The sequence below is a fragment of the Rhododendron vialii genome, chromosome 13a (assembly GCF_030253575.1).
Source record: "Rhododendron vialii isolate Sample 1 chromosome 13a, ASM3025357v1".
Taxonomy (NCBI): Eukaryota; Viridiplantae; Streptophyta; class Magnoliopsida; order Ericales; family Ericaceae; genus Rhododendron; species Rhododendron vialii.
The window spans coordinates 23,389,087-23,408,147 of record NC_080569.1 but is presented as its reverse complement, the minus strand read 5'-3'; the positions used below and the strand labels follow the sequence as shown (position 1 = coordinate 23,408,147).

General features: G+C 37.3%; 2 protein-coding genes across 2 annotated transcripts; both read right to left on the bottom strand.

Annotated features, from left to right (window-relative positions):
• Positions 1-352: 352 nt before the first annotated feature.
• On the bottom strand, positions 353-9,448 carry LOC131313371 (cysteine-rich receptor-like protein kinase 10). The gene is made up of 8 exons (XM_058341647.1): positions 8,804-9,448; positions 5,007-5,340; positions 3,884-4,021; positions 3,601-3,722; positions 3,294-3,504; positions 2,114-2,351; positions 1,293-1,440; positions 353-957 (listed from the first exon to the last, which is right to left on the bottom strand). The coding sequence occupies exons 1-8, from the start codon at positions 9,425-9,427 to the stop codon at positions 628-630; spliced, it is 2,145 nt and encodes a 714-aa protein (XP_058197630.1). The 5' UTR covers positions 9,428-9,448; the 3' UTR covers positions 353-627.
• A 4,495-nt stretch (positions 9,449-13,943) lies between these two features.
• On the bottom strand, positions 13,944-17,194 carry LOC131314018 (zinc finger BED domain-containing protein RICESLEEPER 2-like). The gene is made up of 4 exons (XM_058342516.1): positions 17,027-17,194; positions 15,702-15,768; positions 14,351-15,640; positions 13,944-14,258 (listed from the first exon to the last, which is right to left on the bottom strand). The coding sequence occupies exons 1-4, from the start codon at positions 17,192-17,194 to the stop codon at positions 14,173-14,175; spliced, it is 1,611 nt and encodes a 536-aa protein (XP_058198499.1). The 3' UTR covers positions 13,944-14,172.
• Positions 17,195-19,061: the final 1,867 nt, after the last annotated feature.

The following is a 19,061-nucleotide window of genomic DNA, read 5'->3' as shown; positions in this document are numbered from 1 at the left end:
ATGCGAATATCTCTTACTATCTGGGATGGACCTCTTTGACAAGAGTGGTCCATTTTTTATACAAACAATGCCCCATCAAGCTTTTTTTTGAGCAAAAATGGGAGTTTGGATATGAAGGAGAAATAATAGTGAGACCAAACCCAGCAAAGCTTTCCGGTTTGGAGCATCATAATAGGAGCTTTCCGATTGACATGATCTGATATCGGCCGATATAAGACCGTATCATCGATACCGTTACGCTTCTCAAAAATGCGATTTAATACCCTAGAGCCAACTATATAATTGTTTTGAATGTCAAAGATTCTGGTAAAAAAGCTAAACTCACCTAGACTCTCTACCACCCAAACCCAAAGGAAAAAATACATGTAATTTGAAACGATTACAAGCACATATGGTTTGTCGCTATATATGCAAAAAAGGCCAATCACACTAACAACTTGACGAAACGCTACTGCACTCAGAAAAAACAAAAAACACAACCATATAAGATTTCTTTCCATAACCTAGCTACACTCTAAAAATAAATTAAATAAGCGTACAACTGGATAATTGGGGAATACATGCAAAAATCAATTTTCACCATGAATGTGCCAACCAAACGGATCTCGGCCTATGGAGCTTACAACATCATCTGGGTTCTACTTCACTGATTGATGCTTCATTCACAGTCGACTGTATTGAATTGCTCATAGACTGATCCGGCTGTAACTCTGGAATAATATTCGACCCTTGTCCACTCCGGCCTAAGAATCTCGGCTGTTGAGGAAGTGGCAACGTAGTGGAATAGCTATTGAGCATCAGAACTATTGTTGCCATAGAAGGTCTAGCATCCGGATCATCTTGGACGCACAACAAGGCAATATGGATACATCTAGTGACTTCATTTCTTGTATACGACCCTTCAAGAGCGGGATCCAACAGATCCAAGGGCGTTCGTTCCCTCCAGAGTTTCCAAGCCTGCAGCAATTCAATACTAACATGAATTGTGGATGCGATGATATTGGCACTATAAAGAGGAAGATACTCCCAATGTTATGTCCAATATATATTAAGGGTTACGTTTAAAAGGAAGTGCAGTGAATAGATTGAATTTTAAAGACATTATTGACGGCATGCATTAATACTATGTTTTACTGGTTGACATGCATATATCTATATCTTCTTATGAAGGATAATTTTAAGAACTTTCAACAAAGACATACATACTCGAACATCCCTAAATTGGATAGAAGACTAGCTAGCAATATGGGATAGACAAAGTAGCAATTAAAATGCATGGCTAAAAAGCTTACATAGCTCATAAGGTTTGCCGCATCATCTGAATGGTAAAAGTTGTTCTGCTTGCCAGAAATAATCTCCAGAATCAAGACACCAAAGCTAAACACATCAGACTTCGCGGAGAACTTTCCATTTATTAAATACTCTGGAGACATGTAACCACTGCAAGCCACCATTATCAGTTAATCATAAATTAATGGAAGACAAAAAGGAAAGGGATGTGAACAAAGGTTTAGCCTGACCTCCCTTTTTTCATAAGGGATGTGAACAAAAAGGTTTGCGAAAAAAATCAGACTTGAAAAAATTGAGGTCATAATGCACAAAAACTCAAAAAGTACGTGACATAGGGATGTGAACAAAGGTTTAGCCTGGTCTCCCCTTTTTTCATGACACTACTTTTTTTGACTGATTATAGTTGATTTAACAAACTATCTATCCAACTAGTAAAATATATATGTCAAGAATTTATGTAAAGAAAAGGACTATTGTTAAGAGAAGCAAGTGTTGAAATCATTACTAGTAAAGTCCATGAATTGACATTAAGCAGTTAGGCACTCGTTGTTCAAAAACATTAAGCACATGTGTTTGTTTTTCCTAAGGTTCAGCTTTTGATGAATCCTAATTGTTAGATTTTTGAAAGGTTCCAACCTAAAACTAATTGGTAATAGGTGTAGTAGTTTCCAAATATAATTAATCAAGCTTGGGTGGCTTAAATGAACAATGTGGAACAAGTCTAACACCAATGATGCATAGATTGAGATTGTATATATAAGTCAGTGCCTGTTAATGCAAATTATAGAAAAATGAACATAAGAGATGCAAGGACACTACTTACAATGTGCCAGCGACTCGACGTGTATTTCCATGAGTTTGATCATTTCCAAAGATCCTAGCCATGCCAAAATCTGAAACTTTTGGATCCATATCAACATCTAACAAGATATTGCTGACTTTGAGATCACGGTGTATAATTCTAAGCCGGGAGTCTTCATGAAGGTACAACATCCCCCGGGCTACTCCTCCTATAATCTTGTAACGTCTTGACCAATCCAGCTTCTCCTGCTCTTGTGGGTCTACGCATTGATCAGGTTGAAATGCAAGTTCAAGTTAGAATAAAGAACTAGACTGGGAAATATGTATTATGTTATTTGGTTTCTCAAAATTGATACATAAGCATAAGAACATGTTAAAGTGGTCTCATCAGGACCGGCCTTGGGCTAAAGCTCAAAGTGTCACGGCTTTAGGCCCAAAAAATGACAGAGTTTTTGGACCCCAAAATATGTAGTAATCCTATGTAGTATATTCCCAAATAACCGTCCAAAGATAAAAAGAGGCTCAACATGCATCCAATCAAAGTAAGGCCCAAAAATACTCGGTGGCATACTTGTAAATTTGAGAACTAAATGGTCCATTTTTATCAGAAAATTCATCTTACTAATTGGAATCATGTTTTCTACAATAAAGACCATTAACCAATGAGATTTTTGTTTTGCTTAGCAAAATAAAATTGTTAATCATGTCATTCCATGCCCATGCTTTTTTTATGCCCGTACTTTTTTCCGTGCCTGTGCCACGTCAACACACCAACAATACCCACCCGGCCAGAGTGATCGGCGACACGCTTACTTCACTGACTTGATTGATTAATTTGGATCGGAAAGAATACATTCACCAACATATAAAGAAGAGAATTTATTATAGTGGTTACTCCGACCAAACGCCTTAATCTCGGTTCATTGGAATTTAATTATCTTCCTATTTTAGGCACAAACGTGTAATAGGAGTGCTTAACATGGAAAAAACTAATTTCTCCTTTTCGTAACACGAGTTTTTTAACTTGGAAGCCATTAAAAATCTGTGTATAAATAGTGTCAACACACAATTCGTATTGTGTACCATTCAGCTATGATTTTTGTTTGACAGTTAATACCTTATTGGATTCCGAGACTTGACATTCATAGCAATGGAAATTAGAAACAAGCAGTACTGATGAAGAGGCGTTTAGATTGCCTAACCGAATAAAAAGTAATCGAGGCTCTTGTTGGGCACAAACTCGTAAATGAGTATCTTTTCTTCTCCTTCCAAGCAAAATCCAAGTAGCCTCACAAGGTTTCTATGCTGGAGCTTGGCAACCAATAACACCTCATTCTTGAATTCTTGTGCACCTTGTCCTGAGGTTCGAGATAGTCTCTTCACAGCTATCTCTTGGCCATCTGGAAGTAAACCCTAAGAATACAAAACATCTCATGAAACTCATAGATCCAAATTAGGACAACTTCTGCAAATGTCAAAACGGTTTTTTGCATAATTAAAAAAAAGTACCTTGTAGACCAGACCAAATCCACCTTCACCAATTTTGTTATCGTTTGAGAAGTTGTTTGTGGCAGCTTCAATTGTACCCAAATCATATTGCAAGGACTGCACTTTTAAGATGTCATCCCCAACTGGACAAATCAAAAGTTGAAATTAAGAACAAATGGTAAAAACAAGAAAGGACAAGAAGTTGTTTTGTTGTCTCTATCACTCTTTCTTCAGTTTGTTCTGGCAAGAAGAAGTTTCTTTAGTTTAGTGTGGGGGTAATTTGGAAATTTCCCCTCGTTCTTACCATTGTCTTCTTCTACAGAATTATGTTTCTTCTTCGCCCTTCTAGTTACGAAACAGAAGCCTGCTATGAAAAGAATAACAACGACCCCAATTGAAGCTACAACGGCAGCGATTACTTGCCATGAGACTCCCCCATTTCCTGCATTATTAAAATTGTTTCATTAGCAAAAGGTTGCAGTGACTAAGGCCGCAATTAAACAATCTAATTCGAGTATGTAGTGTTTATTTTCAGCTTGTTTGAAAAAAAATTGAATATTATATAAGGTTTGATTTGTTGAACATGCGTCTAAAAGAAGCCTTTAATCTAGCTGATCACGATCTCGAGCGTATTGGTATTCAAGCTTCGGTCGAAAACTAAACGAGTTTGAAAAATGTACATGTTCAAAACTAGTCTCGAATTAGATTTTAACAAGCTAAGTACGAGTCAACATCGAACAACTTGAATTAATTGATTTAACACCACACAATCGCTCACTTTTTGCAACTTTAATTGATAAACGCCTTTCATCCCATATACTTGATCCTTTAAGTTGTGGGAGTTAAGGCGAAAACGCCGTCTGTAAAACACTATATTTAAATTATTAACAGCATTTTTTTCTTAACATGCCCCTCTCTTTGTCAAAACCTCAGAAGATATTAAGGGGTCTTCGCTTTGTTTCTTGGAGAAAATGCATGATAGATTGATCATTGGGCATCCAGCAGAACTCCAAGAAGTTCCTTAAAACATTGATTCAAGTATACAACTACTGGAGTCGTTGTTCCGGTGGGTTTCTGGAAGCATTTTGGAGGGCTTGACGATTCAAGGCGTTTCCGCAATCAAACACTTGATGCAATGTATGATCAAGGATTCGACAAATCATGTCTTTAGTCAATTAGTGACGATTCACGATTGATTTTAGGAGATATAATGGAAAAGCGGTCTGACAGTGTCCACTTTTTTCACTTCTAAATGTGTATTTAAAGGATAGACTTAGAAAGGAACAAAAATTTTCTTTCACATCTAAAAGAAAGAAGAACCAAGAATATGGAACGACAGGAGTAACAAATTATGGATACTAGACAATTCTATAAACTTCAAAAATTAAATTCCAAATCCATGCTTAATTTACAAAAGAAAGTTTTACCAGGGCTGCTTGTAGTAGTAGTACCAGGAGGAGGACGGAGGACTGCCGTAGGTGGCGGCGGAGCGGCACCGAAGCTGGCGTTGTAAAATGGGTATGTCTCATACCTGACATTACAGCTCGGAAACCGAACTATCACTCCTCGTCTTGCATCACAGCAACTCGGAAAAGTCGAGATACAAGCCCGAAGGCAGGTATTGCAATCAAAATCAGATATATCCGGCGTGCATTGCGCTAGTCCGTACAACGTCTCAAGGGATGAGTAATTAACTTGTGCAGTCGCGAATTTCTTACCTGAGTCATCACTCGAAGTCCGATGGGCAATATCGTCCATAACCTTTTCAAGTGTAATTCATACCAATAGTTAAGTGGTTGCAAAAAGTAAGAACTAGATTTAACATAAAAATCAAATTTTTTTTATATACCACGGAGTAAAGACACGCCAAACTAAATTACCAGAAAGGCATAAGAGGTTAAGGCTCTCATATTCGACCCGTGTTGGCAATCACTTCGTGCAAGTTTTCTTACACCCTCATTACCTTGTATCACCCATCCTATTATGGTGGTGGCACCATGCATCGAACAAAGCTAGAGGATGGGCTAATAGTTATGCAATACGTATTCATTTGTGGTCCGAAGTAATGAGTACAACACCAAGCGCACCGGGAGTAGAATTTGGAGGAAATATTGATTAGAATTTGTATTATATATATATATTCATGTATTGTCTATATGTACTCAATTATAATAAAATGAAATTTTGTTTGAATTTATTATTATTGGTTAGAAGTTTATTTATTTATTATTTATTGTTAAGACAAATTAATTAACTAATTAAAATAATATAAAGTTCTTAAATATAAAGTCAAATTTAAATGTAAAAAATATATACTTGTTGAAAATATAATTTGAGTTAGCCAAATTAAAATTAAATAAATAAAGAAATGAATTAAATAAATAAGATAAAAGAATTATGAAATTAAATAAAAAAAGAATTCAGTTAAAAGGGTGGGTTAGGGTATTTATGACTTTTTTGGCAAGGGGAGGAGGGGGAAGCAGGTCTCGATCATTAAAGTTGTGTCATTAAACTTTAACATGGACTTCATAAAAGGTGTCCGGTGACCAGGGTCCAAAGATATTTTCCCAATTACCACTTTTCGTATGGCCCACATATGGCACTCAGAATTTGACAAGGACAAACACACAAAAATACAAAAGAAATACACTATTTGCACCATTAGAATATCGTTGCTTATAGGAGTATAATTGTTCAATTTGTCGCGAAAAAAAGTGTATTCGTGAGGTAAGACCTACACTATTTTAATCAATAAATTAGAAAGAAGATAATACTCACATTCTTTTAAGGAGGGTGAACAAAATTGCATTGGCTAACCAGGTTGCTATTGTGATCTCAGTTATGTAAGTGCCGCTGGCGTTTATCAATACAATATTCTCACTTTTGACCAAAAAAAAAAAAAAACCAGGTAGCTATTTGGATATATATGATTGTAGGTTTTAAAAAATTGCTTTCCTTAAATATTCATATAATCTTTAACTTTATACACTCAACATATGTGTATATTATTTACATAAAATAACTTCATTAAATCAATAATTTTGGTCTGTATTTTCATTTTGAGGTGTCTCAAAATATATCTTCACTCTTCTTATTTTTCTTCAAAAAAAAATCGATGAACTGTTAATAGAGGAAAATTCAATAATAAATAAGTTTAAACTCACTTAAAGAACTAAGGCCCCGTTCCAGATCCTCAAATAAGGACTTAAAAAATAAAGACTTATTTTCAAACTTAAAAATAAGGGTTATTTTCAAGGACACCTCTTCAACTATCACATTTTGTTAACATGACCCTCTCATGTTTAAAACTCATCAACCTCACCCCCTCATCTATCAAAACTCATCAACTTCACCCCCTCCCCTCATTTCTGTTAGAAACTTGGATGGAAACACATAAAAAGACTAAATTACCCTTTCAGAAATGCTACAATGACAATATACAACACCATTACAACATGGTCCCAAATCATCAGTGGGCCCCATCTTTTCACCCGGCACAAAAAAAAAAAAAACGAGCAAAACAAAGAAAATTCCCAAATTCAAAGCTCCTTCCTCCTTTTGGTTTGAGAGAGAGAGAGAGAGAGAGAGAAAGAGAGCGGGGGGGGGGGGGAGGTGGAGGACAAATTCATTACCACTGCACCGCCACCGCCGACCCTCATCACCACCTCCGGCGACCACCTCCACCGAAGTTCGTTCAAATCATATTGGCGCTAAAAATTGTAGAAATGTAGACCATAGAGAAGCATCTGCTATTTTCTAACCCTTGCAAAAGTTTAAGCTCTTTTTCAATTTGTCCATTGTTCTGATTCTTTATTGGGCCAAAACAAATTTACTTGTTAAGTTTGTCATCATCCAACATTCTTGCAAGCCTCCCAAACAGAAAACTAGCAAAAACACACAGACCACAAGACTACACAATCAACTCATCTAGAAACAAAAAATCCCCAATTTCGTAGTGGATCACATGCTAACCCTAACTTTTTGGGGGTCCCCAAATTTTGTAACCCTAAGATGGAGAATCGAAGAGTCATTGACAAGAGAGCGAGAGAGAGACATTGGTCCAAGTTCGAGCTCGTCGTCGGTGTCGATGCAGTGGTGATGGTCGCGAGAAGCCCAGGAGAGGTCAGCGACTTGCCGGAGTGGAGAAGGCAATGGTGGTGGGGATGGTGGCTAGGTTGGTTCTTCTCGTCGCTCTCTCTTTGCTCTGGAACATATGGAACGAATAGGGGTTTCAAACTTTTTTTGTTTTTTTTTTTTCACTCTTTTTTTTTTTTTTGGCTAGGTTTTAAATGTTTGGGTTTCGATTTTTCGGGGGGAGGGAATTTTGGTTTTTCTAATGTTGAAGGAAAGGGTTGGGGAGAAGAAGATGAGAGAGAGAGAGAGAGAGAGAGAGAGAGAGAGAGAGAGAGAGAGAAATAGGGTTGAGAGAAGGCCGGGCAATTTAGGCTTCAAAATGTTTATTCTGTCCAAGTTAATGGTTTTTGCTAACATTTCTTAACAGAATTGGACAGAAGGGGAGAAGTTGATGAGTTTTGACAGATAAAGGGGTGAGGTTGATGAATTTTAAACATGAGGGGGTTATGTTGACAAAACGTGATAATTGAAGGGGTGTCCTCGAAAATAACCCTAAAAATAATAGAGTTATAAAAATAATTTTTTAATTTTTTTTGTAGGATTTGATAAATTTCATCGAAATCTATGAAACAAGATACATATTACATATTTTTTAATTTTAGTACGCCTGTTATTTTTAAGCATAAAATTTATAAATAAGTATTTATTTTTTAAGAGAGCAAAGCGGAACACACCCTAAATGCATGTCTCCTTACACACTAATGAACGCGAACTTTAGGATGGATAGAGGACCAGATAATCAGTGACTTCATATAAAAAATCAAATTAACTACTTCTAGATAAGAGTGGTCACGTGAACAAGAACATTTGCAAATATTGTATCCTATCGTCTTGCTTAAGTATCTGTTATTCTTCCTGAATTTTCATGTTCGAATTTCACGAGCCAAACATTTTAAACTTAGGATCACTGGAGGGTTTGCCTGGTCATCATATCCAGAGCCCTAAAATGCTTGAGATGTATCACGCAAGCTGACTCGAACATCCAAATATAAAAAGGAACAGTGAACAAGAGTTCATATTTTTGTTCAAACATTAGAAGCATCATACGTGAGTATATCCATAATCTGTATAAAATACTTCATAATATTACCTCTCCCAAAACTTTGTTAAAATGGGTCTTATCCGTAACGTTCCAAGCGTTGTGCAAAATCCTCACGAACTCTCTATCCTGACGGGCGAATATGTACTCGTTGGAGTACCTCAACATGCACGTTTCTAACCAGACCGTCACCCGCTTCGACCTGGGGCACCATTCGACTACATTTTGGGTAGCGTAAACGACGCAGTCTTGACACACGGCGGAGGAGATGTCACCACGGCAGAGGAAGAGGCCGTAGGCGATGTCGGGTGGGCTGGTGCCGGCGGTGAAGTTGTAAAAGCCGTTGGATGCGTTGCTGGAGTGGGAGGAGAGTGCGGAGAAGAGGGTGTCGAGGTTTGTTTTGTAGGTGCTGTTTGGGGCGTAGGTGCTGGTTGTGCCAAGGGTTGGGTCTGGGCAGTCCAAGGAAAAGAAAGGTGGGTAATCTCCTTTAGTAATTGGGATAAGGCTAAGAAAGCAAATCGAGTAAACGAACAGAGACTTTCTGGGGAGCAAATTATCCATTCTGGAGCAGCCTTCTGGGGGTTTCAATTTTTTGATAAAAAATGGAGATTGGGAGAGGGGGGAGAAGTAAGTGGTGGAGAAGTAAGTGTTGGGGAGGGGAGATAAAGAAATCATGGCTGTGGCCCCGACGACTTGGAAGTGGGCCAATGGCTACAAACTGCTCGCAAGTTGTTTGTGGCTCGGCTCGTTATGGTTAAATTTGGTTGGGATCGACTCGTTTAGTAATTGAATCAAGCTCGAGATCGAGTTTTAGATTTGTTTTGTAAATAAGTCGAGCTCAAAACTTAAAAACTCGGGTCATTATATTGGATCGACTAATATGATCAATTAGACTTCTTAATTAAGTAAATTAGCCCGGCTCGGCAAGCTTACATAAGAGCATCTCCAACAATTGACTTCAAATCGGAGTTGTCAATTTATTTTGAAGACATGTGTGACATTTTTGCATCTCTATTTGACATTAAAGGCTCCTCTCCAACCCTTATGCCAAAGTTTTGAACTCCCTAACAGTTGATTTTTCCACAGTTACAATTTGAAATTTGCAGGGAAGAGCAAGCTGCCAAAATTGACAGGCGAGAAGTTTATGCCAAAGCCATGTCAGCTTTGACGAGAGTGAAGGCATAAGAGTTGAAAGGTGAGTAGATGTCAAAAGTGACGGTTAATTTGTCTATCCCAGCTTTGACATCTCTTGTTAGAGATGCTCAATGAACCTAGCACATGCTTGAGTTTTGAGTTCATTTAATAAACAAGCCAAATTCAAACACTACAAAACTCACTTCAACTTGCTCATTTGCACTCCTAACAACAACAATTATTGAAGGAGCTAGAGGGGGACGGGACTGGAATGCCGGTCGCAGCATGGCATGGGTCATATCACTTCCCCTGGTTCTCAATTTTGTTTGGCATTTATTCAACTTGGAGCTTTCCATGCATTGACAGTTCAAGCACGTTGACCAGTTGACCCTGTTTTTTTGGACTTTTTTTTTTTTTTGAATATTTCTTTAAAAATTTTGGATAAAAATAAAAAAAAATTACTTTTCTGATTCATCTTGAATTTGTTGAGCTCAATTTTTTAAACTTTTTCTCGAATATTTTAAAAAATTGGGTAAAAATAAATTTTTTACTTAGACGAATGAATAATTCAAAAAAATTTAACTCAAAACTAAAAAGAAATTGAATAAAAACAATACAAGAAGAAAGCCTACGAAACCGAGAGAAATGGAGTACATCTCTCTTTTCTTCTTCATTTCCTTTCCGCCATTTATTCACGCAATCAATTGAGGATCCAATTGTTTATTACCATCATCTCTCCTCAGACAAATTTTACAACTTTTGATTGTGAGAATTATTTTTGTAACCCTTTGCTTTTTTGCCCAACAATTAATTTTGAAGATCTCTTCCAACCTGTTTCACATATGCGACTCTCACAATGACAAAAACGGGGCCGGTCTGATAATATCAATGAAACTGCAAAACGATAGGAAAAAAGAACACATAGCGAGAAAGGTCAGAAAAAAAGAGCACACAGGCAAAGTACTTTGGCAACGATCCGCCCCATCGACATGGGGGCTTACTGAAATTATAGAGGATAGATTTGAAGGGGAGAGAGAGAGGAGGGGAGAGGAGCCGCCCTTCCCCCAACAAAAAGTGTCGGACAGAGAGAGAGAGGAGAGATTATTCCATGCCTCCGGAGTATGGCCATGTAGTGTCCCAAGGCTTTCTGCACCACATATTTCAATGGTCCATTCATATTTGTCTGGTACAAAGAGCCCCTGAGGCACCACATGACTATGCACTTGGGGCATAGTATAATTTTTCGAAAGAGAGAGAATTGTCAGAGTTTTTTCGTCGGCTACGAAATTGGCCAGCTCCCAATCGGCTCATCAATGACTCTGCATTTAATGTATGAGAAACTACAAAGAAATGCTATAGTAGCATAGTAGGAGTACTATTCAGCAAAGACTATTCATGAATTGGTCCACGATCGAGAAGGCGTGGCATCAATAATTCATTTTGTGTGGGCCCCTTCCTCATCCTTTTTATTTTTTTTTTATCTATTTTTTAAGAAAAAAATTATTAATCTTTATGAAAGATTACAAAGATTAATGCCTTGTTCTTTTCCTTTTTAAAAGTATTTTTCAAAAAAGTCTCTCTAGATTTCTCATATTTCTAATATTTTTCTTTCTATCTCTCTTCATTTATTACTTCTACTATTTTAAAAAAAAAATTCAAATACCAAATCAAACACCGCATAATACTTTGTTTGAATCTCTTTTTTTTCACTTTCCAAAAAACTTTCTTAAAATTTTTTTCAAAAAATGTTCCTGCCTTGGCCCCAGTTCTCTTAAAAATAATGATGTTGACGTGGCCCCACTTCTGTGTTCCGTTGATGAGGAAGAAGACCAGAGGGTAGATGAAAGAGTAAAGGTAAACTTTATTTACAGTGGAGGGGAAGAGGTGAAGTTAACGTTGGAAAAAAGGAGAGAGTGAACAACGAAACTTTGGAAATTGGCCCACCCCTTTAATTTAAATGAGAGAGTAAACACTAAAATGAATCCAAAAAATCACACAGCTCAAAACAACCAACCAAAACACCAAAAAATATATATATATAAGCATCAAAAGAAAAACACTCCAATCCATTACAACTCGAAATTAAGCATAAGCATCCTTTTTATTTCTTTGCGTTTTCCATTTCTTTCCTCTCTAGTTTTTTTTTCCTCATGAGAATTGATGAGTGGTTTTGCTTAATAATTCGTTTGGACCAAAAAAAATTTAATTCAAAAATTTGCATTTGTTAGAGCAAGTTTACCAATGGGTAAGTATATTACCTTGTAAATAGCTCTCAATTCTACTTTAGCTATCATCTTTTTTTCTCAGAACTACACTAATACTATCTATTTTACCTAACAACAATTAAAATATACATTTTTTTTACTCTTTTCCTTTATCTTTTATCATTTATATTTAATTTTTCTTGAGTTTCCTCCACCTCGGCAAAGCAAACCCCAACTAGGTCTTCCTTTTTTCGGGAGTTGAAGAACATGAAGTCAAAAACAAGCAAAATCCAGTCTCAAACAAATGAGAAGCTGATAATTTTCCAACAATAATTGACAAAGAATTCCAAGATCCCTTGACAAAGCTTAGCTCAAGATTTCAAAAGTAGACTATCAGTCACCCCCAAATCCTACTAAGAAAAACCCTAAATTCAAATTCAAGAAACCTGAAATTCTTCTCTAATCCACCAAATTGAACACGAAAAAGAGCTCCACGTAATTCATTTCACCCCATTCAAACTCAAAAGTTGATTATACGAAATCGGGATAATTCCACTTTGTAGAGAGAGAGAGAGAGTTGCAAAGAGAAGAAGATAGAACGAAAGATTGCTAGGGAGGAGAGAAAAGGAAATATTATTTTAATACATAACTTGTGAACAGTTGTTCGATAGAAATAGAGAAGCAATGTTCAAAAATGGTAAATACCTACTTGTTTTCATCTGCCTCTTCAACCATCCCCAAATCTGGTCCCAACTATATCTCATAGAAGACCAACTTATCTTCAGCCTTCTTTGCATCATCGTCAATGATAACTAAATCAAGAAAAAAAATAACAAAAATTCTTTTTTTTTTTCCCTCTTTGCATCTGTATAGGTACACATGAAAAAGAGATGATTTGATAATTGGAACAAAACATAATTAGAAATTGGATGCCGTGATGTTCGTTCTGATGCTCTCCTCCTCTTCCTTTCAAGACAAAAAAAAAAAAACATACTCCTATTATGAGTCCTATATTATTGCTCAAGTAGAGATAGAGAGATTCTGTACGTTAGGAGATGGGGTAAAATTTTGATCGAAACTCATAAATTTTTAAAAAAAGACAAAAATAAGTAGAATGAGTTTCTTTTTGAGTTATTTTTGTCTCTATTCAGAAAATTATAAGTTTCGATCTTATTTTTTTACCTTTTTAATTCATTTTGATGAGACGAATCAATAAGTCGCAAAAGTTTAAATGCAAAACAAATAAATGCAAATTTTTTTTGAATAAAGACAAAAAAATAAGTTACCTAACTTTTTAATCTAAACCTACCCTTATTTACGAACAGCATCAACCAATTACAGCCATCCAAAATGTTCTGAATGGTCCGGATTTTAATGAAACTTTTTCAAGAAAAAGTTTAACTCTTCCTAGGAAAAGTTTTATTAACATCCCGACCGTCCAAAACACTTTTAAACGGCCACGGTTGAGTGTTGTAAACAAGTGTTTACAACACATTCGTAAATGAGATTTTCTCAATTTAAACATGTTCTCCCATAGATCACAACCATCTACGTCCAACAAAAATCGCCCAAACATATAAACACCATCAACTGCCGCCCTAACCATAAGAATAGGGGTGTCAAATGGGCGGGTTTGGGTCAAAATGGGCAAGTTGCAAGTGGGTTGGGTCTTTAATGGGTCATTGACCCATTTAGACCCATTAATTATGAGTTCAATTACTCATACCCGACCCGACCCATTTATTTAAAATTAAACCCGACCCGCCCATTAACCCAATTACATACTATATACTAACATTTTTCTGTAGGAAAATAGAATTTTTCTGTATATATTACTTTCCCTTGGTTAACATTTAACACAGTAAAACAGTAGGAGTTCCCGATGAGACCCAGCAATTGCACGATAGACTCAAACAAGCAATCACAAATACTCGACTCAATAACTAGTACCCTCCTGGCCACAATTGAGATGCTACAATGGAGAATTATGAATTTCAAATATTGAGCAGTACTAACAACCGCTAAAGGGCTTCCTGAATAAGTTTTTCTGTCAGAGTTTTTGGATGTCCAATTAGCTCCACTTTACTCATCATCCATATGTGCATCCGATTGAGAAATGCACAAGTTCTCAAGATCCTCCACCAAGCGTTCGTCTTCATCTTGTGCATCTAGTAAGGAAGCAACAAACAAGAATAGAGTTCAATATACAATTACTTAAAAAATTGGACGAATACAAGAAACTAAACTGTGAGACATTTACCTGGTACTCCAAATAACCAATCACGGGAACATAGCAAAGCCTCGGCATTTTGTGGTAAAAGAGAAGTTCGATACTTACCAAGTATGCGACCACCAATACTAAATGCCGAATCAGAGGCCACTGTAGTTATAGGAATACTCAGTATATCACGAGCCATCAGGGAAAGTTCTGGGAAACGATGACACTGTTCTTTCCAAAATCCAAGGACATTCAAGTTCTCATGTTCCCTATGGTTAAGTCTACTCTCTTCCAAGTAAATATCTAATTGTGACTTGCTTATACTTGGACCTACAAGTCGGCTCATAAATGTATCAAAACCCTCAAGATCATCTCTAGTATCACAATCAGGTGTTCCACAAGATGACATTTGTGCCATAGTGCTTGAATTTCCAGTAGAGTGCTGCAAATATCCTTTAAAAATGACATATAATTTGTCACGAAGAATCTTCGCCCGACTAACCGCCTCATTGCCATAGAGCCTTTCATAACAAAACTCAACGAACTGTAACTTGTATCGGGGATCTAAAATGATAGCAAACGACAACACAATACTATAACAATCCCAGTATTTACCAAATTTTTCTTTCATAACTTTTGCCATTGCTTGAATTACTTGATCCTCACTTTCTAATTCTTTCAAAATGCGCACTTGAACTCTCCACACACTATGAAAGTACAAGTTTGCAGTAGGATAATAAGAGCCTGAAAAGAGAGTAGTGATATGAAAAAATGGCTCCAAGAACCTTGCTATTTTCTCTGCAATATTCCATTCCTCCTCCGAGGGACAAGTATTATTGTATGGATCAATCATGCTCAAGTGGAGAAAGGCAGATCGATGCTTGAGACTAGTCTCAAGCATCGTGTAGGTTGAATTCCATCTCGTTGGCATATCTTGACAAACTTTCTTGCTTGTTGTGAAAGGAAGTTCTCGAAGACATTCAACAAACCTCAACTTTCTAGCATCGGAACCTCGTACATATTTAACACTTTCACGTATGTTATGCACAACTTTATCTATAACTTTCAAGCCATCTTGAACAATCAGATTCAAGATGTGTGCTCCACAACGCACACGAAAGAAATTACCCTTTCTTTCCAGCAAGATAGTTGTGATCACACCTTTTACATTTTGCCCTTTCTTTCCCAGAACCATCCTTGTATTTATCAAATTCTGTCCACACTGAAGATGTCGTGCATCTAAATTTCCTCGTAGCACTTGAAGCAGACTCATCAACCACTTCAAAATCTTTAAATTCTCCCAATTCTTCCTCCATCGCACCTCTTCAAATTCTTCATGCAGAAAAATAGTTTCAGGATTAGCCCAAAGAGATAAAATTCATAAAGAACAGACCCAAATTGAAGAACAGACCCAAATTGAAGAACCAATTTCCTCTGGTTTGTCCAAGTGGGTTGTTTAACTGGAATCAAACACGAGAAGCACAGGCATAGTCCCATGTCCTTCCGAAATCAAACGAGAGTTTTAGAACCACAACCCACTACTACTTCAACCAGAGGAAATTGGTCTAGGGTTTCGATAGAGATTAGGGCTTTTGAACAAATCCCAGATGTGAGAGAGAGATAGAGAGAAAGAGAGACGTACCTGAAGGCTGAAGCTTCAGAAGAACAAACGATTCGCTCGGCGAGAGAGGTCGAGACTTGCGAGGAAGGGAGGAGATCAATATCGATTGATAAAAGATTAAAAGGGTTTCTTTGTTGGGTTATACTCCTTGCCCATTGGGTCATTTAAGTTGATCCAATTAAAACCCAATTAAACCCAATTAATAAATGGGTTAGATGAGTTGGACCCATTCTGACCCAATTAATAATTGGGTTGGGTTGGGTCTATTTTTTAATAAATGGGTCTGGATTGATTAATGGGTCTGGGTCTAATTTGCCACCCCTACATAAGAACCACCACTGCCCTAAGAACTCAATTTACTTCACACACCATTATTGTTCGATTAGTCGTTCACGCACATTTAATACATTATTTTTCTATGAAATATTTGTTTGAAATTTCCTTCCAACCTGTATTTGTTTGACCCATAGGCCCACAAATGAGACCATCGAGTATGAACAGAATTTTCTCTATTTCGGTTCACTTTGTTAGAAAAATGGTTTTATAGAAAGATTTTTTGCAATCTTTCGGGCATAAAATCTTTGAGTCGCACACTTAGTTGTGGATGAGTCCGAGTTGGAAAATATTGATTGATGTTAGGAGACAACGATTGAATATTTACTTGGACAAAACCATTTTAAGATGTGAACAAAATTGTGCCTCAAAGTTGGTCATTAATCGTGCTATCACTGTCCGCCCTTTCGGCTCGGGCTCAAGCTTCAATTAAAATAAATTGGGCTTTGCTTGCTTGGGCCAAAGTTATTTTACTCCAACCCAATTTAATTTCCAACGTATAGGTGTGGCTGTTCGGTTTTGAATCCAACCAGCGCATGGCTTTTCGAATATGGACCAGTGCGTGGCTTTTCAGTAATGAACCGAACCAATGCAAGGTTTGGAACATTGCATCAGTTGGTTTCAATTTTCGAACCATTGCTACTTTTTGATCATGGCCCTTTGTGAACCAACTCATACATGTGCGGACAGTCACATGTATGCCTATTAAAACAGATTGTGTCAAGCCATTTCATGCATCCAAAAAATCCATAGAGCACACCTACACTCCGCATATAGAGTCCAAGAGAGTTCTGCATAGTTTTGTTCGTGGGGCGCGCATTAGAAGTGTTGCGTTTGCGTACGTAAAGATCATTACATCCTGGAAAGCAAACGTCCATAATCGTGAGCACCTTGGCGAGGGTGAAATCTACTCTGAGGACATAGTGACCCATTACTGGACTCGATCTACTTCTTATTTTCTGGAATCGTCGGTTTGTGAGTTGTATTTTTCCCGTTTCTAAATTTGTTAAAATCTGTTCACACAGTTCTTTGTTTAAGTAGTGTGTCGTATATGCTTGACGGATTCCTAGACCTAAATTAATGGGTTGCCCCAAGCTCAGGGCGGAGACCGACGTAACATAATATTCGGTAAGTCCGGAATCGAATCCACAGAGCCAGTAATGTGTGCTAACTTAAAAACTCGGGTTTTTACTTATTTAAACTGGCTTTTAGGTAGCCACCCCTTGTCGTTTTGGTTGAGATTAAGTAAACTTACGAAATAATTGAACTTTTCAGATATTTAAAAGGAGGAATGATCGTGGGGTTCATAGCCTTCGCAACTAGTCCTGACTAACCTGCTTCATTCAGTGTTCTTAAAAACGTAGAACTTTAGTTTGAAAAAGATACCCCGCAAGATGCGAGATCCTATGGTCGCCGTATACTCATGCACAGCGAAGAATGGGTTTTGGACCCCCGTTCTCTCGTTCACATGAGCTCCGACGATGCCCAGATTCATCTAACGAATGTTCTTTAATAACCTAAAATTGCTTTTTCATTTTTATTTCAAAATAGGAGTAAGACATGTCCGACCTAGCCACGGCGTGCTAATCACCCCGAAACCCTACCTGTACAACTACTCACTCATTATTAAGCAGGAAATAAACGAAACTCTAACTTGAAACATGCTTCTATAACTCGATACGGAAAATAAACAAAAGATCCAAACCAAACAAAAACAAACGTACAACTTTTATTGAGAACAAAAATTAAAACGAATTACCTTAGTACGAGTAATTAAAAAAAGCTTCAATTAACTGGAAAGGAAAAGAAACTCGAAACAAAATTGGCTGCCGTTCTTTGTTGTGCGTGCGAATCCAAGAAGATATCACAGCGCCTTCTTCTGTGTAGTTCTTGGTCTCGGTCTCGGCTTTTTTTTCGTTTCGCGTGATCCTCTGACGGCAGCCTCGTTCTCCTCTGTTTGCTATTCCATTCTTCCGTAACCCTTTTCTACTCTCCTCTGGCAGTCCTATTTTTCCTTCTTTTAAACCAATAAAGTAGTGCCCTAGTACCTCATGGGCCCACCTAAGTAAAACCTGCCAATTCTTTTAATTCTTTCCATTGTAAAGTCAGTGGGCCCTTTTTATTGTAAATGTCGAAGACAAATATTTGTCACAATTATGGATCGGTCCATAGGTTGCCAAATTACAATTCCCATTTTTACTGATTAGCCATGAAGCTGAACCATATTATTATTCTTCGCGCGCCAAAAATGTTTGACCGATTTTTAGTCCTAAAATAATGGGTTGTTCCAAGCGTAGGGCGAAAACCGACGTAGCACAATATCCGGTAAGTCCGGAATCGAATCCACAAAGACGGTGATGTGTGCTGACTAAAAATTTGAATTGTTACTTATTTAAACTGACTCTTAGGTAGCCACCCCTTATCGATTTGATTAATTAACTACAACTAACAGATAACTTGCTCAAATGATTAAAAAGAGAGGCACGGTTGTAGAGAATCCAGCGCTTGCTACCCAATCAAAATCTGCTCGCTTTTCAAGGTTCTAAAAAAATAGTTAAATTTAGGGAGAATTGGAAATTCCAAAGGATGCGAATCCTATGGTTGCCGGTCCCGTACACAGCAGCAAACAGGTTTTGGTCCCCCGTTCCTGCTCACATGAGCGCTGACAATGTCTCGAATTCGTCCAACGGACGTAGTTTTCACCAACTAAATTATTTAATTAAATTAATGTGTAAAAAATTGCGAGACGAATCCTGATTGGGTCGGGGCGAGCCTTTACCCAGCGACCAAACCTCAGAA